We start from the raw sequence: 25816 nt of genomic DNA, 5'->3' as shown, positions 1-25816 counted from the left end.
AATATTAGTTGAAAATTTGCATAAAAGTACATAACATTGTATTGTAATTTTATAAGATATTATAAGATAAATATAATATATAAAACAAAATTCACTAAATTAACTTGTTTGAATTTTCAGTTTCGTTTATTAAAATTCAACAACTTTTATTTACATCTGTAGCAGATGCGAAATTAAAATTTTTTCGTTCAAGAATCTATTAAACCTCCTATGGATACTGGATAGTCGGCACGTTTCTGTCCTGAGGATGTATTACAGAGACGAACCACGTTTACTTTCAACAATACGATTTTATCGATAGTGTCAGAAAATATATGTAGTCACGTAGTTCCCAAATTGAAAATGGATGTATTGGCGGTAGTATATAGTATGAGCGATTTCGATGATAACAGAAAAAGGCCGGCATGACAGGTTCTCTCAGGTTTTTCTCCGATTATTATTTCAAATATAAATATTAGCACGTTTGTAAAAAAAAGGATGTAATATAACTTTAATGTTCATACTTTTAATGTCCATTTCTTTTCAATTATTTAATGTTCATTTCTATGTAGATTAACTTTAATTTCGTTTCAACTGACTCTTCCTCTTTTTCTAATTTTTAGAACTAGAAAAAGACAAAGAGTAAGTTGAACCGAGATTAAAGTTAATCTACATTGGTGCATAAGTAAAATCACGCGCATGTAAGATTTCTGATCCACAGTTTGTGAATGTAATATGATTGTATGAACTAAATATAAGTTTATATCATCTGCAACCTTGAAAAGTGGATGTATATACCCTCAGAAAAGTGGAACTTGCTATATACAGTAGTTACATAGTAAGGTTTAGTTTACATCCACTTTGTCAGGGAGCAGTAGTGCGCAACAGTATTTTACAAGTTTTAGGCCGTCATGTCCTCTCTCAGATTTCTCTCTGATCGCATTACAATTTTTCGAAATATTGTTTTACCGACGCCTCCGTCGCTCGTTCCTGCCGTGGCCGGCAGATGTCGACAGCATTGCAGGCGCGCCGCCCGTCAACAATCGATGACGGTTCGTGCCGCGCCGCGCGAGTCGCGAACGGTCGCCAGACAGGCGTCCTGTAATCGCGTTTTAACCGGTTGCGTATACCGTAAACGCGTCCACGGTTCCTGCCGAATTGTGCGACGCGGTTGTGCCGTTGTCGATTCGTTGTTCCCGCGCTGTCGAATCCTCGATCGTGCGGGTCGCACGCATCATCGAGAGAGACTCATCGAGCTGTCAGAGTCGTGAAAAACTCCGCCCGCACGCGGCGCGTTCCTGTCACTTTTCGCCGCCCCGTTCTTCCCTTCCCCATCCCTCCTCCTACCCCCTCCCACCCCCTATCCCGCCCGTTTCCCCCGCGGTATTCGTCGCGCGGCGCTACGTCGCTACGTCGTGTGCGTGTATACGCAACCGGCTGGCTTTTATGTGATCGCGTCGCGATTTTCCCGTGTGGCCCCGTCGTGGATCTTCACCGCATCCCCGGGGACGGGATCCTCGCCTTCCTCGACATTCACCATCGTCGCCGCTGTCCGGGAAAACTTCGTCGTCAAAGTTGTCCACCGAAAGGTGCCGGAGCTCCGTCGGAGCAGGAGGAAGAGAAAGAGGAGGAAGGGGAGGAGAAACCGCGACACCACCGCCGAGAGGGCTCGAGAGGGCGACCAACACAGCGGATACGCGTAATCGGGGATGGCGGATCAAGGCAAAATGTGAGCGAGCTTTTTTTCTTTATTCTCTTTGCGCTCTTTGCGCTCCACGAAAGGCGAGCTCTTTGCGAAAAGAAACAATTTTCGCGACGCGATGCGATGTGATTTAAATTAATTCGGGATTTCGTCTGAATATAGACGGATATATTTAATCTCCTTTTCATCGGTCTGATCGGTATCAGCGACGTCGATCAATATTTACATTGAAATAGTTCAGATATTCACAGTACTTAAAATTAAGTAGTTCAACTATCTATTAATCTGCCGATCTCTTAAAAATTTAGAAGCACTTTGTAGGTGGGTCTAACACTTTATAGAAACACCTGATTTCCTTCTGCGTTCTTCTTAATACATTCTATAAAAGTTTAATGCTTCTTCATTGTACTGAAAAAAATAGACTAAATTTTAATAAATCATTTGTTTGAGTAATACCAACTAAATATTTGCTAAATATAAGGAGATATTTATTTAGTATGAGAACCGTTAATTTGATTTACCTATTATTTTTTATTGAATAAATATTTACTATAAGCAAATGTTTAGTTGGCACAATAATCATAGAAAAGATTTTGGGCATTGGAGCCCCTTTTTATGAAAATATTTTGTACCCAAAATAGTACATTTAAAGCATCGGTACGGCTGATATTCATAGTCGATTTTTATAATTTAAGACTGCCTTAAGCATTAAATTAAGACGCCACGAGAACCAATGAGAAGGCCGTATTATCATCTTAAGATATTATTTAAGACAGTCTTGAAATAAGAAAGGATTATGAATACCGGTCTATATCAACGGATAGAAATAGGAATATCTTAAGGGTTAACTGGTCCCATGTCTTCATTTAACTTTAGCTGTAGAAAGGGACGAGAGTTAAAGTTTAAACCGACGTCGGATCCTAAAATGAGCTTCCAAGCTCGTGTCCTTCGGGACCTGCGTCATTATTGACAATGAAGGAACACTACTGCGCTGTTACCATATGGAAAGATATGCAAGATGTTAGACGCGAATTCACGGGTTTGCGTCGGGAAACCCAATTGCTTTACCGTCCTCCTCGAGTCTTTTTAAATTTAATTTATTTGCGGTCGGACGTCGAGACGTATCGACTTTTAATATAGAAAACGTCTTTAGCACCGACACGATATCGAATTCGCTTTGAAAATATAGAATAGATACGCTCTCAGTGTCGTATCGAAACTTGATACTTTGCTCATTAAGTTGTCGCTAGTCCTCGGACTAACGAATTGGCTACGTAACTAGACGTCGCGGCCGCAGATGTGCAAATGTAGACAGGTGAAATTCTATTATATACGTAATATTAACGAAGCATCTCTCCGATATTCCATTTTATCTCAAGTGGTGACGCACGTATTCGAGAAAAATCCACTTGATCTCGAAACGGCTTATTCTGATCAGTATTTCTGGATATAAATAACAATAGCGTATGAAATATGCAGAGAATCGGGATACGCTTTTATATTCGGAATGTGTGTACCAATCAATATTTAATTACGTAAACTTACATAATAAAATATTTTTTGAATGTATACATGCTGTATAAGCAGCACTTAATTTGCAAAATTAATTCTAACTGATTAGCTCTTTGTTATTTTAGGGAGGGATGAAAATTAAAGTCAATGAGATATTTTGTTAATATCAAATATAATAAAATTAATGCGATGTATTAATAAACATAGGGAAGCGATATTGGATATATTCACACAAATTTATAAGTAATTTTAATCGAATGGACTTTATAGGAATTTAGTTATATAAATTATTTCAATTTGTCGCTTATCAGAAACAAAATGAAAACGAGATCAAAGTGAACTCTAGTTAACTTTGATCGATGCTCTTGGAATAGCTTTGTAAGCGAATAAAAAATGTAATATAAAATTACTAATCGCGTGATTTCTTCAATAATTGTGTTTGGCGGGTAAATTCTAGCGAGTAACATGATCGCGAATTGAAAAACTCTTTGAATTTGCATAGGCACCTCTCTCTTGAAAGTTACTGCGAATATATATTGAAAACATTCTCGGCTAGGATCACGATCTTTCTACGCCACGTAATGAGCGTGAAATTATGGGTGCTGGCTTGTTCGTGCAGGATCGGGTACAAAAAGTCTGAGCCCGAAATAACAATGTATGAATAGAAATAGGTGAGCTTTCAGGAGGCAATCTGATCGACTCCATTTTTATTCAACTTAGCTTACTTTTTACAAATTCTTATTTTAATATTAACATGTATAATTATAATCCCATGACCTTATCAATATATTCTCTACTTTTTGTTGACCAGTTTGGGTCTCTGAAAAGTCTTTGAATATCAAGGGGAAATTTTAAAATCTAATTGTACCAGGTATAATAGTGCTATTAATGATATGAATTTTGAATAAGCAAATCGTGTTTGAGTTTTTCAATCGCACGACTATCATATCATAGAATTATCGATATGTACACACGTATATTTCAGGTCGTTATTTTCTTTGTGCTGTATATATTATATACTGTCTAATAGATAAATAAAAATACGAATTACGCCACATATATATATATATGTACTAATTCGTATTTTTATTTATTAAATTTTGAATGGATTTTGCGCTTATTGAGCTTCCATCTTTTGGATTGTTTTATATATAAAATTTCTCATTCGTTTTTAGTGATAAATTGTAACAAGTATTGATGATGGAAGGGTGTAATCCACATAGGTGTGTAAGGCACACCCCGAATCCAACCTCTGCTACGGTCGTGGCGGCTTGCGTTTCACTAGTTCGTACCCGCGCAGTTTTACATACATATAGCATATCGTACACGATAATGCTGCATCTAAAATGACATTTTGTTGCGAGTGCCATTTTCCGAGTACTCTCAACACTTCTGTAGTATAGTGACAGTGACACACGGTATCGCGTTCGCTGATAGACGGTTGCCGCAACAAACGTAACTATTCGATAATTCGATGATATTTTATAGAATTTCCTACTTTCTAGAGATCCCTCAATTCTGATATATTTTAATATTACATATATATTTCAAAGTGTTGTTATTTAAATTGACGACAAAAAGTGCAAGGCTATTGTAATTTGAGTATAATAATTCGTCAACTTGATTAATTCCAATCTATTGATTGCCCATTGTTTTGATTACTAAAACTTGGTTGTTAACTACTAGATTAGGTATTAAAGTACAGTACATTAAAGCGATATGCTTTATTCACGGTAATCGATAAGCATTTCTGCAGAATTCCGTCTGTAGCGTGTAGATAAAACGATTATATATCGATTAGGTAAATCAAGTTTCTGCCCGTGTTAAATTCGAAAGGAATCACAGTGATCAAGTCTTCCAATACATATATAGTACGTCGAATTACATTACATATCACGTTGTATAAGTATGGACTTTATACAGCGGTCGATATTTGGGCTAGATTCCTCAGAAGATGTATACGATACCGAGACATGTGGCATATACCGGGTGTCTCACAATGAAATATTGAGAATCAGAGGGGGATTCATTGTTCACATTCGATTCCTGTGTCGAGATTGTGGAGGTCGAACAAACTATAGAAGTCCATCGTCACGAACATAGGATCACATTTGACTATATAATTAAGAAACATAAATTCAATTCTATATAATCTTCCAAATATTTCCAAATAGTTTTTTTTTGCAATGTTTTCAATATTTTGTGATGTAATTTAATTATATTAATATTAATATTAATAATTATAAACATTAATTAATAATTTCTTAATTATTAATATTTATATTTCAACCAACAATTAATAAATATTAATATTTTCTAATCTATTATATATTTTAATCTATTTTGCTCGATTAATATTTAAAATATGTAATTAATTGGCTTCATGTATTTTTTAACATCGACTTTCCATTTATTTAGATATGAATTAAAATATTTGTAAAATCTTTCTCTTTATACTTGATCAGCATTTATTTAATCTCGCGTTGAACTACATACAGCTTTATGTATCTATTTAGTAATAATCTCGGTATTAATTAATAAAATAATATGCGCGAATAATGTAACAAGAAACCTCTCAGTATCATTTTATAATAAGTTTTTCTACTTAAAATTTTACTTGCGCTACGTTTATTTATGCAGACATTGTCTTATCAGAGATGTCTGCTTACAAGATGAGATTGTCTCTCTTGTAAAACTCTAAGTATGTATGCTTTATCACGAAAAGAAAAGATGCCAAGAATGTCGGTAAATTTTGTTCTCTTGTTCGCTACTTATCTCGTAGAACTAACGTACGTTAATTACGACCACCATACTGTTCTGTTTCCGTCATTTACTTATCAGTAAATTTTCACGTATTTTTCGTACTAATTACAGAGATGATTAATAATTCATAATTTAATAAGTTAAAAAAAATATCGGAACAGTGAGTATTTAGTTTAAGAAAACAGTGATTTAAACATAACATTTTTGTATTCTTTGTGTCTTGAATAAAATATTTATTTGAAAAAAATTTATAGATATTAATTTTTCATCGAGTTTATACTACAAAAAAATTAAAAATAGGGAGTTCTTTATCTTATAGTTTTATTTAAAATATGTATAGTATGTTTCTTATCTAAATTATATTATTTGTATATATTGGTTCGATGGCGTAAACAAAACGCACAGGGATATAGACTTTATAGATATTTAAATACATTCGTCGCAGTCAGACATTTTCTTTTACGTGAATTTCTTGTTCAATGAAATAACATGTATGTGACAAACGGAAATATTTTATTATTTAACTATGCTCATTGAAATGATTGTTTTGGCGTAATAACCATTCAACTGCTGTTTAAATTATGCAGTTTTTAATTAGAAGCGTTATTGAAGTTCATCATATGGTAATATTTATGCGTTTGACGTCAACTGAGGAAGATAAGACGCAAGAAGTAGTTCCTTTGCTTTCACTATATCACATGGCTTAATTATGATTCTATTTGATAGCCTTACCCGTAGTTTCACTAAAAGTTACAGCGAAGAAGTTATTAAGATTCATGTCGAATTAACTTTAAAGTAGACTGTTCTTCGTAAAATAAATCGAAGGAAAAATAATTAAATTTACATTAAAGTTTTTTTTAAATAAATAAAGTTACACTTGAAAATACAAATTTTCATTATTCTTTATCTTTTCTGGTAATTCATAAAAGAAGAACATAAAAGAGTATTTATGTTACATTACAGCGGAATTTTGACTAGTTAATAGGGAGTTTTTGCAATACCGTTTATTCAGGTACGGTGAACGCTAAAATCACGTTATCTTCTTCTTAACAACTGACTAAGAAAAGGCTAACGTGACTTTAGCGTTTACCGTATCAGGATTCACGTTATTGCAAAAACTCCCTAATATGTTGCGTGCATTGCTTATTACACAAAAAATAATAAACGTTGTTATTCTGTAATGAAGATATAAAGCCCAGTTTTACTACGTAAGATTAACTTTAATTTCAGTTTAACTTACTGTTTATCTTTTTTTAATTTTCAGAAAAAAATAAAGAATAAATTGAATCGGGAATAAAATTAATCTTACATTGGTGGAACCGGGCCTAAGACCTGTATAATTTCATACGAATGTACGAAATAACTCTATGCATTTGCAACAATAGCAATAATTGACGCAAGCTCGAATTCCCCGCATCTGCGGTATTGAAAAATTAAATTTATTAAAAATATATTAGTTTCTATACATATGTGTGTATGTTACAAGTCCTCAATTTCTTCGATTTATCGACATAGTGTCAGATGAATAAATACATTTTTATTGTGTCCAAGCGACCCAATGGATCGACATATAGAAGAAAACGCAAGCAATTTTTCGCCATTTCACGCACTTGATTTATATATCATGTATAATAGACCAATATATGTAATAATTGTTAAGGGATTAATATAAATTAAAGAAAATTTTATTAAAATTGCATAAATTACATATAATAATGAAAAAAAATGTTAAATTCAAAATAAAAAATGGATTTAAATATCCAAATTTTAATATAATTATTTTATATATTTTTTTTTATAGATATAATTTTATCATATAATTTTTCTGAACTGTTTTCATTTTTAATTCTCGATGTTCAATTCCTTTTTCATTTAAAGTTTTTAATCGCTCTGGAAAACTGCTTGTTGTTGAAAACGCAATGGTTACTAAGATTGTAACAAAAGAGAAGTCGAACAAAAGAAGGCCAAGATAAGACACGGCCTGTTTTGCTTGCGGCGTCCATCCCGCGCGAATGTTTGCGATGTATCTCAGTTAATTTGCTTAGATACATATACACACGCGGCCCATAGCTGATTATATGCAGCCACAAGAGCCACGTATGTCATGTGTAGGGATGTTTTCACAAGTCGGACAAGCTACCTTCTACGTCTGCTTTTCTATAAACCGCTTTTCCTGTTGCGGGTTTTATCAAATAATTTTGCTCATATTAATTTGCGAGCATACCGTGAAAATAATGAAAATATGACGTATCATCATATATTTTCTGTTGCGATTGATATAATATATCAGCAAAAAATTGTTTCATATTGCATGAGGCGTTTAAAATTAACATAAATTATAATTTGTGTGTAAGGTTTGTTTTAACATAAAATTGTATCGAATGTATTGTAAATTATGAATATTATTCGTTCTTAGTTTATTCGCGTGCTTCGTATCATGATATAAACGAGGCCGGATTATGCAAAATGAAATAAATTACTGTCGATAGGTTTTATTTTAGCTTTATTAGCTATTTTATTTTAGCCATTTTATTTTAGCTTTATTTTAGCAGAGATAATGATTGTCAGACATTGGCTTTATGATTAAATTATTCCTGCCTCAGTATCATAATTTTTGAAATTTTTTATATCCTTAGAATATACATACAATATATCAATGCGAAACCTTAAGTATGTATTGTGAACATTGTTGATTAAATAAGAAGTTTGTAAGGTTTCAGTCACTGTATATGAAATAACCGCTTGTTAAAAGATTTTATCAAAGATACATAGAATATCGTACAATATTTTAATAACATATTCTACAGATTAATCAAAAACTAAAGTTTGAAAAATATTGAGATTACAATAGTTTTCGAATTATAAACAGTAAAAAATAATTACTAATATCATGAAGTTCAGGCTTGTAAGTTTTGAGACGAATACCGATTTATCATTTATTTTTAACTCTTATTCAGCTGACTTTATCTGATATATAATATAAGTATTACACACACTATAATAATTATCTGATATTACTAAGTTGATTACTAATAGCAAATTTTAACTGTTACCCATAATTAAGTCTTCTTTTTAAGATAAAAAGTTTCAGTTGATTAAATAATTATCTTATTTAAAAAAAAAATTATTAAATTTAATTTTAAATCTAAATTTAAAAAATATTTTGTATTCATAGAAAACAATTATAATTTATTTTTTTGTTTCTTTTCAAATTTTTACGTTTCGGGAGGAGTGAAATTATGTGATTTAAATAAATAAAAAAAGAAGAAATAAATCGCTACACTTTTTACAGCGATTTAATTTGTTTTTTTTTTATTAAAAGCGTACCTATATGATTTTAGTTTGTTTGTGAACGTAAAATTTAGAGAAGAATAATGATAATAAATTAACTTGCTTTGAATAAATCGTACTTTTTATTTATTTTTATAAAAATGTTTTTTCAATTAAAACGAGGGTAAATTTTATTCTTCAAATAAATATTAGATTTAAAGTACGCGATAATAGTCCATTTGCTGAAATTAATGTGATATACAAGCCACGAAATATAATGCAACGCGTGCAATTATTTGATAATAAATAAGTTAAATATTTCGCAGCGGTTGACAACGCGGCGCTTGGCACTCATTGTTTACATTGACGTATGGCGTATTGTTGTAATACGCACGATCACCTTACTGTCATTCGCACGGCAAACCTCTAGCAGGCAGATAGCGGCGTGAATCGATTCATTATTATCTCTTGAAATGCGATTATTCCTTGTGAACAAGTAACGATTATCAGCTCGTGCTTTTAATTAATTCTCACGATTAACTAATCACAAACGTATTGAAACGACAACTGTCTATCGAAACAGCTATTACGCGTAGTTTATCCACTCGAAGTAGTATCGATACGATGAATATGGAAATTATAAATGGTTATTTTATGGTAATTACGTATAATAATAATTTCTTTGATAATTTCTTGGATTTAAATGTATCTCACGTTGCGCTTTGAACTCTTCGCTGGTTTAATTGCAATCTACCTTTTTTTTTTTTTATTAAGACTGTGAAATAATACGCGAATTGCGGATCGGGTTGAATAATTCAGATAACCTAAAGCCGTGGCGTTTCTATTATTTGTTAACAATACGTGTACTTTGCGGAATTTATACATTCGAAAATTTGTATTGTATTGTAGTATCATAGTATGTAATACTGAATTTTGATTACGTATTTTCGGCCGGTCCATCGCATTTTATTGTTAGTAGCTTTATTAACATTAACATAATTTGACTTTGTTACTCACCTCCAATATTTTAGTTATTAATCTTTTTCAATATCACAAATATGAAAACTATTGTGTGTAATGAGTTTGTATAATTGTAACTAATTCTGTACTTTTTAAACACTTATCAATCGCGTAATATAAATTTGATGAATATATATCTATGATTCCATCTCAAGATTCGTAGTACTATTGTGAGATATTGTGAGACAAGGTGACAGTCGAGCAGATCGATTACACTGTAATTATTATATATTTTCGCATAATTTTTTTTATCATAATGCAATAAATGTTGCACGCAATTAACGTCGGGAATATCGCGTAATCTTTACATTTTGGTAATTAATGTTTGCGTGATCGTATAATGTTGCGAGTGAGTACTATGTAAATGCTATTAGAATGGATGAACGAGAGAGAAGGAGAAAAAGAATCGAGAGGCATTACCAACAACAAACAGCTGTGACATTACATTAATAAGGATACTTACTATTCGTATATTAATGTATATACAGGTATATATAGGAGTGAGCATTATTTATTTATTATTAATTATTTCATGCATATAGAATTAATCGTTTAGTGTACGTATAGATATCTGCACAAGAGAAACTGAAAAATAAGATCAGCTGAACAATAAAACTCAATATCACCTGAGCCATGAAAATCAATAACAGATGACACAGATACATGTATAAGCACAGTTAGGACATTAGTGCGCGGACTCCATATGATAGCACGGCCAACTTGGGTTGCATATCATTCAAGAATTATTTTGTAGAACTATATTATCTTGATATTTGATATTTTTCGATCAATTAATCTCGGAATATGCCATTAAAGTATTGTACAATGCTATGAATGTGAAACCTATCGTTTGGGAAAAGCTGTTGTTAAGGATTAAGTGGTGATTTTTCAAATAGCATATGTAAAACCGAACATAGACAAGGAGCGATTACGAACAATTAGGAATGAAGAAGAGATATATTTTGATGAGTGCGAACAACATTGTAAGCACTCGTGGAAGCGAGTCGTTCGTTCATATTTGTTTTTAGTTGGACACGATTCAAGAAAATAATCAATTAGATTCGTCAGATTGAGTTTCATTTTCAAATTTTAGTGAAACGCAGTTTTGTGAAACGAATGGAAAAAAATTGCCCGAATTCTCATTAAAGATGGCCTTGTCGCTTGAACATATTCTCCGTTTTTTTCTATTTTCGATTCGTCGAGCTTCACGTTTTCATTATATCCTCTCGTTGCACTGACGTCCAAGGTCTTCTATAAAACGTGGGGTACGCTTTTATATAAAACTCACAAGGCATATTCAATGGTACAATTATAATCAGACGTTCAATGGTTAATGGTAGACTGATAAATGATCAATGTAATGGGTGTGTAACTGTTTTCAATCGGAATGTCGAACATGTAGATTGTTTTACGGTAATGTAAGGGAACAAATGTTAATGTGTGTATTAGCATAGTTTTATAAATATCTTATTTACCGATATATAGGTATCTTTAGAGAGAAATATATCTGGACGTAGATATTTACTGCATAAAACATACACGATAAAAAAAAATTTTGCTGACGCAGCAAATTGCTGCTACTGCGTGTTTAACGTAGCAATTTATATTTCGCTGCTATAAATAATTGTTTGATATTAAAATTAATTAATTAAATAAATAAACTTAAATGAATGACTTAATTTTAATTTAATCAATTTATAATAAATTCCTCGTTTATATAAAAATTGATAGTCACAATAGGATAAAATACACTATATTAATTTTTTTTTTTTGTGTAGTAATAGTATATATTTTATAAAATTTATATATAATGTGAATTTATATATAATGTTAAATCTATCTCACATGCATCCACTACATTAGATGCATTTAGCCATATCATCGTGATTTATCGCTAATTTAGTATTTGCTGCTCTGCTTTCAGATTGTGCATCAGTAATGTTCTCGTAGTTCATAGGGAAGGGTTACGGATAAACTGACATTGACAGAGGTGTATGCACGCCTAGTAGGGTAATATCGCGAGAATAATAATTCCAGCGATGGATTTCGCTATTAATAGATAGTGACGGACTTTGTTAGTTGGCTGGTTGCAAACGATGCCATAGCGATGTGATGATGATATGACTTTTTAATCATGATTATCTAATCACGTGTGACATCGATCGGCCGATCAGCTGATGAGCTTTCTAGCATCGAGTTATCTTCTTGAAATATCAAATTTGAGATTGATTCTAGTAGAATCTTATGATAGGATCAACTTGAGTAATAGGAACTTTGAGATTAATTATTAAAACGAAGAAAATCTTGAGAGAATTCGAAATCAAACTTTTTTATACTTAATTATTATTTTTTACATTATTTATATTCCTTGCTATTTTTTATTGAACATTTTAATGGTACATAAATTTCCCGTCAATTTAAAAAGAATCCAATAATTCAGTAAAATTTCAAAAGAATGCTCCATATAGATAAATGATCGACTATTTTTCAACGACGTTATCTGACAATAATCACATTTTTTTCGTGATTTAACGTCTATAAAGTGAAATTATTATAATTTCTTGATATTTCTAAACACGTTTATTGTTGAAAACTATCACAGTATCGATTATCTCTGACCTAACATTGAATATATTGGTACCTTGGCCTCGGCATGGGTGACAAAGTATCGAGCAGAGTCGCACCTTTGGTAGCACCGTGTGTGATTTATACCGATGGTTAGAAACGTCTGTCACACTCTGGCCCTCAATGAATCGTGGTAGAGTAACGAAACGTCAATTGGATCGGAACATTCTGGGCAAGAGGGGATTGGGGAGACTGTCGATACCGAACGACCTTGCGGCATCGACCAACCCTCCGCTCTTCTCTTGGCTTTTCGAGTCTATATACAGTGCTTCTCCGTTTTACTGCGCCCTCTTACCGCCCTCTCTCTCTCTTTCTATTTCTCTCTCTGTACCCTCCCCCCGCTCTTTTTATCTTTCTCTTTCTCTCACACACACACACACACACACACACACACACACACCTGCACCTGCTCTCGTTTCCCTTTTCCCTTACTGAGTACCGTCCTCCCACGCTGTCTGACCCTTTTCGAGAAGCCTTCGAGAAAGTTGCGATGATCCGTGTACTCGATTTGCGCGTTATCGAGAACAAATTAAGTATCTGCTCGCGTTAGTCGGATGCTTTAACTTTACTCCGTTGATACGCATTTTTGCCAGGTATTATTTTTATCATCGATGCATATGGGCGTACCACATGCTTGTTTATCTTTGTATTAGTGCTAGAAGTTTCATCGATTACTCGATACATCTGCTAATGTAGGAAATTATATCTGGAATGACATTTATCACAGCCATGTTATATGACAGAAACGTTATGTATTTAATATATAGGATTTTACGAGAGCTTAATATCGGAAATGATCAATCTTCGATTGCAATGCATATTTAAAAAGGTATTGATCTAATTTAGTTTTTTTCCTTTTTCAAGTACCTATAAGTGAAAGTCATTTTCATTTGTCGATTCTGAATTAAACATACTGCTTTTACAGCGATTCTAGTTTCTAAAGGACCTAAAGTATCCTGCGTAACGCTTGTTCTCGTTGCAAAGTGTTTTAAAGCGTTTCACAGTCGTTGAATTGACGTAACGACACACGTAGGTCCACAAGAAGACACTCGTGCCAGGACTCTTTCTTATCGGGTTTTTTTTTCTTCGACGCAATTTCTCAATCCATCGTCGCGACGACACTGACGAGTAAGACAATGGCGGGTAAACGAGGAGGAGTCCATTCCGTTGGCAACTCGACAACAGATCCCGTCCATCTGCGTCGTGAGGGACGGGCAGACGAGACACACGAGTAGCGAAGGGAGGTGGAGTCTCCACCTGACGGGGTGGCTACGGTCCTGGGGTCGTTGAGGGTGGGTTAGGCCGTGACGCGTTCGGCCCGAGGGGTGGGAAAGGTTACCCCGCTGTAGAGCGGGAGGGTGCCCCGAAGTGCGGAGGGTGCGCGCTTCCGTTTGAACATCGGTGAAACGTCAGTTACCTCGCGACGATCCTTCCGCGAGGACTTTGTCCGATCGCGCTCAGTTCTCCATGCTCCAGTTCTCCATACCCCTCGATTGCGTCGCGCTTGTTTATAACCAGTTCCTCTGTTAACATTACGCGTAGTTAACCTTGGCTCTCAGTGCTGCTGCAGTCTTGAGGGAGACCATAGAGTCAGTTTGTTACTTCCGTTTATCTCTTCGGCTTTGTTGCAACTTTGGGTTAACCACAGGTGAAGAAGGGGGGGTTGCGCTGAACGCGTTATGATTCTCTTTAGCCTCGGCTACCTGTTCGTACCTGTTAGTTAATCTTAGCTTTCTATTGCTAAGAAAAAGCAGGGAATTATCTTTCGGATGACTTTGCCGAACGGTTAAGCAGAGATGGAGATGAAGGGGGTGAATTGTTAAATGCGTATGCACGATTTCGAGCGATTTCGAGCGATTTCGAGATAAGTTGGAGAAATAAGATAGAGAATGAGTTGATTCAAGTAGTGTGACGTTAGTTTTATATATGAGACACACTATCTCTCGCTGCTTTTTTTTTGCGGTAACAAAAATTGGAAGAATTGTTAACATTGGATCAAACGCGAGATTTGTTTCACTCATGAGACGAGTAAATCTGTCTAAATTAAGTTTGATAAATCTGCCCACATTAAGTGTCTGCGTATTCGTGAATAATGAATATTTTGTGGATATATTGAGGCTTTGACAGTTTAATTGAAAATTCAAATTGGTTGGAGAATTTATCATTAAAATTAACACTCTCTCGCGTTTACAGTCGCAATTTTCCGTTAGTCATAATGGCTGAGCTTATAATAGTAGAACATAATATTACATTACATGTCTATTTTATTTTTAGTTAATTGACAACTGTCGTGTGATAAAAAGAGATTTCTTTTTTGCTCGTTTACTAATATGTGTTTAGTGATAAGATCCACGTACGTATCGAGAGCATTTACATAAATGTTAAAGGCGAGGGTCCCGATGCATTCTTATATATGTAAACTTGTATACAATAGCAGGGATGTGCTATTGACGTACTACTGACGCATCACTGACGTGCACGCAAATAAATCTTAAACGATCGTTCTAAACGCGGCTCTTATCGAGAACCGGGATATTTCTTGATTAAGCAGGCATTAACACGCCGTTAGACGCGCGCACGATGACGGGACCGATAAAAAGCGATTTCCATACCGACACGATGGACAATTACGGCGATGATAATCACTCACGCGCTCGCGCGCGCAAAGTTTTGTTCTTCAACTTTTACGTCTTCTCACGCTAGAATATTTGAGAAAATCTGCATAGCTGACGAAATAAAATTGAATGAACTCGAGGCCGCACTCGTGATCGCGAAATCGGAGCTGGTAAATCATCCTTTCGGATGAATCTTTTCAACGTAGTCAGTCATTTCCATGCTGATACATGGGCAATTACGGCGATAATAATCACTACGCATAATTACACGCACGCAGACTTCTATTAACTTTTACGCCTCGTCGATAGAATGATAAAGAAATACACGCTTGTTTCATTCCGCGTGAAAAGAAATGCAGATCATTGAAGTAATATAATTTGCATAATTATGCCCTGAAGGACAATTAGTATTTCTTGGTGATTTAAATGAGTTGGTATATTTATTTTTAGTACACGTACTTACCATTTGTTAAAAATATAATAGAAACATCTGTTAAAAGATTTTACAAATATTTTTATGTAATTATTATTATTATTTTTTTAAATATATTAAAACAGAAAAAAATGTAAAAAATATTTAAATGATTGCCATATTTCAATAAAGGCGGAAATAAATATATACACAAATATTAAGATATTAAAAAAAGTAAATTTTATATTTTTATATTAATTAATTAGAGAGTAAAATTTAGAAGAAGATTAATATAAATTTATTAAAGAAAATTAATTCAAAATTGTAGTAAAGATTTGTGTTAGGTGCTATTAGTTTTATCTATTTCTATTGTGAATTTTCCGAAACACGTGCTTTAGCCACGTGTCTAGTTTGTTTAGCACAAAATAGCGTTTGTGTACGGTATTCGGACAATCTCATTTCTCTTGATCCATTTTTTCTCTCTCTTTCTCCCACCTTTTCTCTTTATCTTTCTTACGTTTTAATAACAAGACACGACGTGGTAACATTATGGGAATGAGAAGACTTTATTGAGACGATCCGCGGTGCAAAAGATAGAAGAACGAGTCGATCTCTTCGAGATCGAATAACAGGATTCATTGAGGCGCGCATCGTCGCGACGAGTGGTGAAAGGGGAGGATGAGCTTTATCGCTTTTCAATCTACCGAGGGTTAAGTACGCCGAGAAGCACTCTTCTCGAATACACTCGACTGTTGGAATTCTGCCAGCGAAGGATAATAACCTTCACCCTTACCGGAGATCATTCGAACGTTTTGCATTAACGTCGAATTAAAACGGTGCGTTGCGTTGCGTGACATCTATTCGAGACATCCTTTTACTTTTTTTTTTTCCTTCACAGACTATTATCTTTAAGTACACAGATAAAATACGCTGCTTTGAATTCTTCTCTCGTACTTTAATATAAGGAGTTAATACTGTGATCGAAAATTAAGATGAACATAACTATTAAAATTTATCGTTTTACTATTAAAATTACTTTATTTCTGAATTTATTGTTTAGCGAACTTAGACTGAGAAAAACTTTTGATCGAAAATGGACGGACCAGAAAATTCTTAATCCGTTTAATCACCGTAAGATCATGTTTTGAAATTTCCTAATTTGTATCCGTCTAGAGATAGATTTATTTTGCGCGGAGTTAGCAATTTCGACAAGATGACAAATTCGACATTAATTGAAAAGCAAACAAATATCATCTTTACGCATCATGTAGATAGTACGTATGATTCTTAACAGCATTTGATTATAAAAAACTTTCCAGAGAAAGCGGTAAAATTACGAATAATTCTCTTATAGTTCTCATAGATGGGGATTATTATAGCACACACGTACAGAAAATATTAAGTACGTTTTAATCCATATCCGTACTGACCTCGATTCTTATGTCGACAAAATAGTAAAATACGCCCGTGTGAGTTACAAAATATTTCATTACCAGCGGCAAAGCGTTTTTCTTGTTATATCTTTCATTTGCGTCCCTTTGTGTCCTTTGTTCTTTTACTAACGAGAGCCATCCCAGTCAAACTAATTAAATTTGTTGAACTAGATTACGATAGCCTGGCCAATACGCAGAAGTCAGGGATTAACGTGTTCGTTTTCATGTCCAATCAATGAAATTTCGGGAAAATATCGTCATTATGAAAAAATTTGCAGAAAATAAATAGTAAAGTTGTGATTTTAGAACAAAAGAAACTCAGATATTGGAAATAAGATGCAGTTGAAATATTTAAGAGATGTTATCTTTGTAATGCCTTAAGAAAGTCACTTATATGGATGCAAATTTATTACGATAGAATCATTTATTATGATAGAATAATTTTTATGATACGCCGTTTTATTTATCTCGCGGTCTACATCGCGTGTCTCCTAATGGGATTCTCTGCCGGATGAGAAAAATACCGGCTGTGGAAATTGGCGTAGGCGCGGTCGTTTGTAAAATTATCGCGATTAATGAAGCCGACTCGCTCGGGTGATTAATCCGTCCAGATGATTCTAAGTGACATACCACTCGCCAGAATTTGCCGGAAGTAACATACGAGCGCAGACATGAATTTATTTCTGTGATTGTGTCAGAAGTTTTAATGATAAAATTACTTAAAATGCCGATATTTTATTTGTAATTTTAATACGGATATGATTTCGTGTTCAGAGTATTATGGAAATTAATATAGAAGGATATATTATACAATATATAGCTATATTTCGAGAAATTTAATTTATTGCATATAAAAATTATATATATATATATAATAATAATAATATTATTATTATTATTATTATTATATGTGTAATTTATCTGTGGAAAAAGAATGAATAAATCTATTGTTAAATAATATTATATGTGAAAACGAAAAAAAATACTAAGAAGATTCGAAACAGTATTTTATAAGGATTGTTTTCGGGACAAATTGTAACTTTCGAATTTGCGAGTTTTTTCACCGAGTGTATGTTACTCTGAGATTTATCTATCGTGAAAAATGTATATTCAGTGTCAGAGTGAAAAACTGACAGCCGCATTTAGCGCGAGATGCGCAGTGCGAATATATGTATACAGTGCTTTATCTCGTTGTTTTCCCCTTTTCGATACCAATTAAAAACGCGAACGTTCCACGAACGAAACACGTATCTTCATCTCTCGGAATTTTTTTTTTTTTGCCAAAGCGAGCCTCGGTATAAATGAATGTCCGCGGGTGAGGTTCCTGCGCATAGCTGTTTTGGTGTTATTTGCAAGTCGTCCGTCGTGCACCACGGCTATACGTCGTATTGATCGATGAGAGAGATAATAATAGCGACTCGTGGCACGATGCTGCTCTGATTTGATAAGGAAATTCATTAACGCGCCCCACTTTGCTCATATTCACTATCTTTTTTTTTCCTATCGACCGCAGACAGCGCGTCGATATTGCGGTGTGTTGCATCTGGATTAGTGTTTGTAATTTTGGTCGACGAAGAATGAGTTATCAAGCGCAATAATGACGTAAATGAGTAAAAATGATGACATTTTTCTTGTGTGAACATTGTATTTTGTGCATACACAACTTATTACTTGTACAGTGATAATGGAACTGCAAATGTTTATAGAGAGAGTTTTGCGATAATCAGTTCACAATCTATTCGTTATTAATTCTTCAAGTCGGCACATTCTCATCACTATATTATAATATACAACATGAAGAAAAGAAACGAATCAAGTTTTAAAGTTCTACAGCATACAGTATAATACTAAAAGCTTAAAAGATAAAAATAAGGAATAACTTATTTATAAACCAATGCTGGTTCCCATAAGGACAACTTCACAACGATGATCCGTACAATTACTTAGGTTTAGTAAATCCACGGATTTAAACTTCGCTGTAGATGTTTATATACATTCATGCCACATACATGTACATTATGTACATACATATATTTTTGTGAATAATAATATGATAAACACACATTTGAAGAAAAATAGAAACATAGCATAGTTCTATCAAATCTAAAAATAATAAGAATAAGAAAATAAGATTAAGAATTAAACCCAAACTTGATATAATAAGAATAATATTTGAAAAAATTAAAAAAGGAGCTTATTGTTGATTATGAGTTTCTTTTAATATTTCCAGCTTAAAGTATTAATTCCCTTATACAACCTACTCAGTGTTACGTACAGAAATATTAAGAGATATTAAGTAAAGAAATATTTAGTAAAAGAAATATTAAGATTCTCCTTGTTTGAAATGCATTTTCTGCATTACAAAGAGATTAAAAAAATAATGCACAATTTTTCGGTATTTTTTTCGCGACATGCAAAGATTTTGCGTGGATGTTAATGCAAAAGTGACAAAACATAATCCACGATTTGGCACACTGTTTTTCCCCAATAATGCTTTATATCTTTTTCCTTTTTCATTTTTTTCTCTTTTTATTAAGTGCGCCCCGTGTTGGTGGGAAGAATTTTACGGATGCAGCTGCATCATTTTTATATTGTCGTGACATCTCGTATAATAACGAGGAGCATTTACATATGAGCCTTGTTGTCCGCGTGTGGGCAGATGCAGCTGCAGAAACGTTCATTGCATATTTCGCTAGAAACTCCGACTTGCGCGACGAAGAGACGTACGTCTCGTTTCTGATTGTTTCACGAATAATGCGGCGAGTCTAATACCGGGGATAAGACAGAGAAATAAAAACGACAGAGAATAAAAAAGTTTATGCCATTAATGTGAAACGAATTGTGTACAAAGTTTTAATCGTGAATAATAAATTAAACGTATGCCCTAAAGTAAACTTTATGTATTGAATTTGTATACATGTGCACATATATATATATATAAACACATATATACACACATACACACAATTTTAATTAATATTTGAGCTACGATTAATATTAATGAATTCGGCACGAGTGCGTAATAAATAAATAAATAAATAAATCCACAATAAATTCAACAATAATAATTTAACAATAATACGGAATAAGAAATGCAATATGATGACGCAAATATGTATAACAATAATAAATTACGATATGATATGTATTGAGTCGGAACAAAAGTTTGTAGCGCTATGAACTCTAAATATTAAGTAGCTGCAACTTCGTGAACAATGAATGAGATTTAAATAAAAAAAAAAAAAAAACTGTTTTAAAGCTTAAAATTTATATTTTAGAAAAGTCACTACCTCTTTTACATTCTGTCACTATGTCTTTTGAATTTCTAAGTTTAATAATTTTTATATATGGAAAACCACGAGCTACACAAAATGAAAAATTTTCGACTTTGACGTGAAAGTTTTCTCTATAAAATCGTCTTTTATTTAAGAAATGTTTTTAACACTTTTTATTACTAAATTATTGCGGATTAACTAAAATAAGCATTCTGAGACTTTGATTGTTCATAACTCATTAAAAATCATTGTACCGCGATTAAAAAAAAACAGATTTCTAAAACTGAAACTTTGTTTTATAGACTGATGTAATAGGTGAAAATATGTAGATACGAATGAAGCAGTGCTACTTTCGTTCCGATTCAATACAATATTTATTACTCGCATCAATATTTATACTCGCGTAAGACGTAATACCGTTGCATCGTTGGTAGCAAGTAAATTCAGTTATGTAATATTCACGAATATTTGCGATTTACCGAACTGGAATAAGACGGCAAGAGATCCTCCTGGAGTTCCGAGGACTCCTCACGCCGAGTTATATAGTGAGGGCTTACTTTTTCGCGATTCGTTGTTGATAATGGCAAAGGTCGCAGTACAACCTTGAGAGCCTTGCGCCGCATCGTAAGAGGATTCATTGTAATCCAATATGCGCTACGTGCTACGAAACATTGCACCGTACCGGATAACGTTTGCAACATGCTCGCACTATGTAGGCTCGAGATAAAATGAATGATAGGTCGGTGTATTATGGAGGTTAATGCCGGCGGCTGAATCATTTAACTCATTCGTACGTGACCTATTTCTTTTTCGTACATTTTCACATTCCAGGTTTGAAAGTATATCATTTGATTTTTATTTCTTTTATTAGTTTTTTTAGTTTCGTACAATTACACGAAAATAATGATTTTGCTGAAGTATCTAAAAATTTAGATAGATATATTTTACTGAGCCATCAAAATAATTATGTAGAAAATTGAAGCATAATAACAGTAAAGCTGCAAAAAGTTTTGACATTATAGCAACTAACTTGAGCGTTTTAGATAATTATTTTAATGATTTCAACAAAATTATTTTCAGATCTGTACGTATTTAAATTTTTAGATACTTTAGCGAAATTGTTTTTTACGATAACGAATTCTTCATACGAATGTGATAATGAAAGTATATAATTTTTACATATTGTTACTATAGTTTAGGCTGGTACAGAAGATCCGCCGTCAGATGGATTTTTCCAACTTTGTGTTAAATAAAGTCTGAAAATCGAAGTTCTGTGAATAGGGAATTGAAAAGTTTCTCTATGGGTGTAAAAAGAGCATACTGAAGCGCGTGGCAGCAATTTTGCTGCGATTTTGTTTTTATCTTTATTCGACAAATATGTGTGTGTGTGTGTGTGTGTGTGTGTGTGTGTGTGTGTGTGTGTGTGTGTGTGTGTGTGTGTGTGTGTGTGTGTGTATGTGACAAACCTTTTTTGTATCAATATAATGTATAGCATTTCTCTCTCTCATCGATATACATTGCTACATGTACTGCTGTAATACATACAGCACATATGTACTGGGCGTGGTTGAAAAGATACAAAATTGGGCGTTGGGGAGTGTTTGAGAACCCCTGCCTGCGTTAACATGTTTGCTGAACATCTCGGCCTCTTGGGGAAGCTCCCAAGTTATTTTTATTGTTTCTCTTACGCCCTCGATAAACGTTTATTTCCCTCTCTGATATTTTGTACGAGTAGATTCGATTCACGTATCGGCCTCCGGCCGCGACCGGGACGAGGCAACTGGCATTTTGATTTTGACGAAAGCTTGGGCAAGCTCGGCGTTCTTCTATATGGATACGTTCCCCGCTTGTCGACGTAATCTGTTTTACAATCGTTATTTAATTGGTTGATATATACAATAGTATATTATAGAGATTTCTTATTTCAAACTTGATTAATGCTTAAAAAATCAATTTCCCTTTTTTTTTTTTCAAGGTTTTTTGTGACCAGGCCACGTTAAAAGAGAGCTATGATAATTATTTATCTGTCATTTCTAATAACGTTTTGTTAATACGCGTGTATTTGAATTTTGGCAATTTTGTTGCTTTCAGTATTTATTATTTAGTAGGCGTTTTTCAGAAATTATTACTACTGAATTTTTAAAATATTTTATTAATAAGAAATAACATTTAACTTTCTCTTTTTGTTTGCGAAAACTTTTTAACTTTTTATTTTGGAGAGGTTTGGATAATATGTATGTCGAATTTCTGGAATCTTTAATTTGGAATTTTAATTTACAAGATTTTAAAATTCATGAACTTTGAGACGGATTTGTGTGCGTAGGTACTTTCTTTAGGGATACCTTTGTGTAATTTGCTCGCAGAGTACTTGTGTAGGTTTGATACGAAATTGAGACACGAGATAGAGCACTGAGATACAGTTGACGACTGATGGAAAGTTCTTATCTGCATTATCATAGCAAAGTCTGTTCAATTTTGTTGCGTTTCGGCATGTCACATGATGAGTTTAAAATAGGGAGAAGATTGCATAAAATTACATGACGTCGTAGCAAGAGAGAGAAAAAAATGTACAAATAAATAGAGGCAGACGTCGTTTCCTTTTTTTTAAATTGTTAACAGTTGTTTTTACGGTTTCATATACATGTTTCATATACAAGTATATTTGTCGTGTTCAGCACGCAATATGTATTAATATAACGCAAACATATTGCATATTCCAATTTATTATTCCAAATATATAGATATAGTTGTACAATTAAAATAAAATTACATGTTTTTTTTTCTATGCAAAAAGCTCGGGTGCATTTAGCAGATTTGCAATATATACGATTTTCTCTTTTGCTATAAAAAAAACATATATTCAAATATCGTATACATCGTACATATATCACGCAGAAAGCTGTAGAACTCAACTGACCATGCATTAATTTATCAAATACAAAAATTTATTGTATTTTAATACGGTCAGGGAGATTAACGAGATGTATTTTTGCAATGGCCTTTGATTTATACGGTCTTATTTATCATGCTTTGATTAGTTGAACCGTTTATACAGATTTAGGAATTTTTATTCGAATTTTTGGGTAGTGGTGTAAAACGATCGCTCGTCGATTTGTGTGGATGTCTCGCGAGATAGACATTTCTATTGTCAATTAGTAATTTTGCAATTGACAAATTCGAAAGTTCATTTTAGATTAATAATTTCATTTGAGCTGAAATTTTTTTACCATTTTTTAGTTAAGTAGCAGAATTAACAGCGAAAGTTTCGTGTCGACAAGAAAAGCAATTTTGAAGAATATTGATGCTTCGATAGAAATATGTTAATGAATTAAAGTTGGTGAGAATGAGAGTTAAAGAACTATAATTATTATTATTATGCGTAACAATAATCGATTATTCTCTTTTAGTTAACTCAATTCATCTCATTTTTTTAGTTTATTTTTTGGTTGATTAATAGAAAATGAATTGTTGACAGATTTTGAGTAGATAAATTGTAGGAAGCACATAAGTACACTTAACAAACCCACGCGATGCTGCGACGCGCAGGTGCAGTGTCCTTAGGATTGCAGTAGGCCGAGTATGGCCTACTTTCCGAAACAATCGCGCAATACCTAGAACATCTTGCTGGGCGAAATGTAAGTGTAGGAGTTTCAAGGGAATGCGTGAGAATGACCCACTTTCGTTGAGATGTGTCAAGGTCGCGTTTCACCTAACGTTGTCAGAAATGTTATTTCATTAATTATATAAGTTATAAAAGATAACGATATTACGTTATCGTATTATTGAGATTTGAATATCAATGTAGATCCAATTTTATTTTAGCACTAATTACAAAAGATAGAATTGTGATATCTGCATATATTTATATTTCGAATTTCAGTGATTATTATATTTTGCGTATTCCAATGATCTTCATACAAATTTTATAAACCATTACGTATTTAGAATTTGTTCATTATTTATCAGAAAAGTCTGGTCAAAGTTATGGTTTGAGTTTTTTATCTATGTATTAGCTAAAAAAGAGTCAGAGAGTACGAGTAAGAAATATTTGTTCTATTTCTCACATTTATTAATATATGAATAAAATTGCAGTTACCATTTTTTTATATTTTGCTCGTTGTCTTGGCCATCTTTATTATTAATGCTTTGCTATGTAACGAGCTAAACTTCTACATATATGTTGTAGTTAAAAAAGTTTCTACTACATATTTCTATCTTAATTTTTACAGTTTATAACACACAGAAAGAGATAAACTATAAGTTAACTAAAAGAGAGTAATCGATTATTATTACGCTTAAAAATTACGCCTAATAATTATAGTTCTTTAGCCCTCATTAACTGCTAAATCAAGTGAACGACTAAATAACCGTAGTAAAAAGTAGTAAACAATTAAGCAGGCAGTACTTAAACGCTGATCGTAGATTGAAGGTCTCTCTGACGATGATCGTCACGCGATTTGGACGAAGGTCGACGACGCCCGAGGGTACGCACGAGAAGCACGGCGTGCCGGCGAATTAAATCACGGCTTTAGTAACAGTTATCACGGAATTTTTTGAATGTTCAGGTAGTAGGGACTCCCGCGGTAGGTTGGTTCTTCGGGAAACGTGGCGGAGGGTTGGTTACCATGCAATCCTCAGCTGGGATTGGTCGAGTTTGGTGGGCGAAGGGAGATCAATACTGGGAGGCTTTCGACATGGAGAGGCGTAGGCTGGTGTGTTCACCACGAGGAACGAGGACCGGGATTAACGGCTGCTACTGGCACGACCTTGATTGTGACCTTAACCTTGATAATACCCTTGAGCGAGATACAAAAGCCCGTCGTCGTCGTATTGGCAACGACGGGAATTTCCGCACCGGAAAATTCGTCGCCACATTTAACTCCCTGTAGTCGAGTTTTCGCTGTAATGTCGGCTGAACTGTGTGTTGCGGATTTTATAGGTCGCCCTTTGTATATGTTACAAGGCCATTGAAGCGGCTCTCGAAACGCTGACGTAGATACCTCTAGTATAGGGTAGACAAACGTATGATGATCCTAAAGGCAGATAGCTACTTTGAAACTTTTCGTTCTGATTCATTGAGCGTGCTTGATAAACTTTCTTTATAAATCAGCGAGTTGTCAAACATGAAGATTAACGTTTTAAAAAGATCATGTATTAGATGCTGTTTTGAGCGTTGAGTCCTCAAAATATTTATTTTTTTAATTATCCAA

General features: G+C 33.7%; 1 protein-coding gene and 1 pseudogene across 1 annotated transcript in view; both read left to right on the top strand.

Moving 5' to 3' along the window:
- Positions 1 to 1438: 1438 nt before the first annotated feature.
- Positions 1439 to 25816, top strand: part of LOC108753883 (TLD domain-containing protein 2) — a 150749-nt gene continuing 126371 nt past the window's right edge. The window contains exon 1 of the mRNA XM_018495834.1: positions 1439 to 1708. Within this exon, the coding sequence (XP_018351336.1) occupies positions 1689 to 1708 (20 nt within the window). The 5' untranslated portion in view covers positions 1439 to 1688. The remainder of the gene's footprint in view (positions 1709 to 25816) is intronic.
- LOC108753884 lies at positions 25048 to 25495 on the top strand (annotated as a pseudogene).

The sequence above is a fragment of the Trachymyrmex septentrionalis genome, unplaced genomic scaffold (assembly GCF_001594115.1).
Source record: "Trachymyrmex septentrionalis isolate Tsep2-gDNA-1 unplaced genomic scaffold, Tsep1.0 scaffold73, whole genome shotgun sequence".
Classification (NCBI taxonomy): domain Eukaryota; kingdom Metazoa; phylum Arthropoda; class Insecta; order Hymenoptera; family Formicidae; genus Trachymyrmex; species Trachymyrmex septentrionalis.
This window is presented reverse-complemented; position numbering and strand designations above follow the sequence as displayed.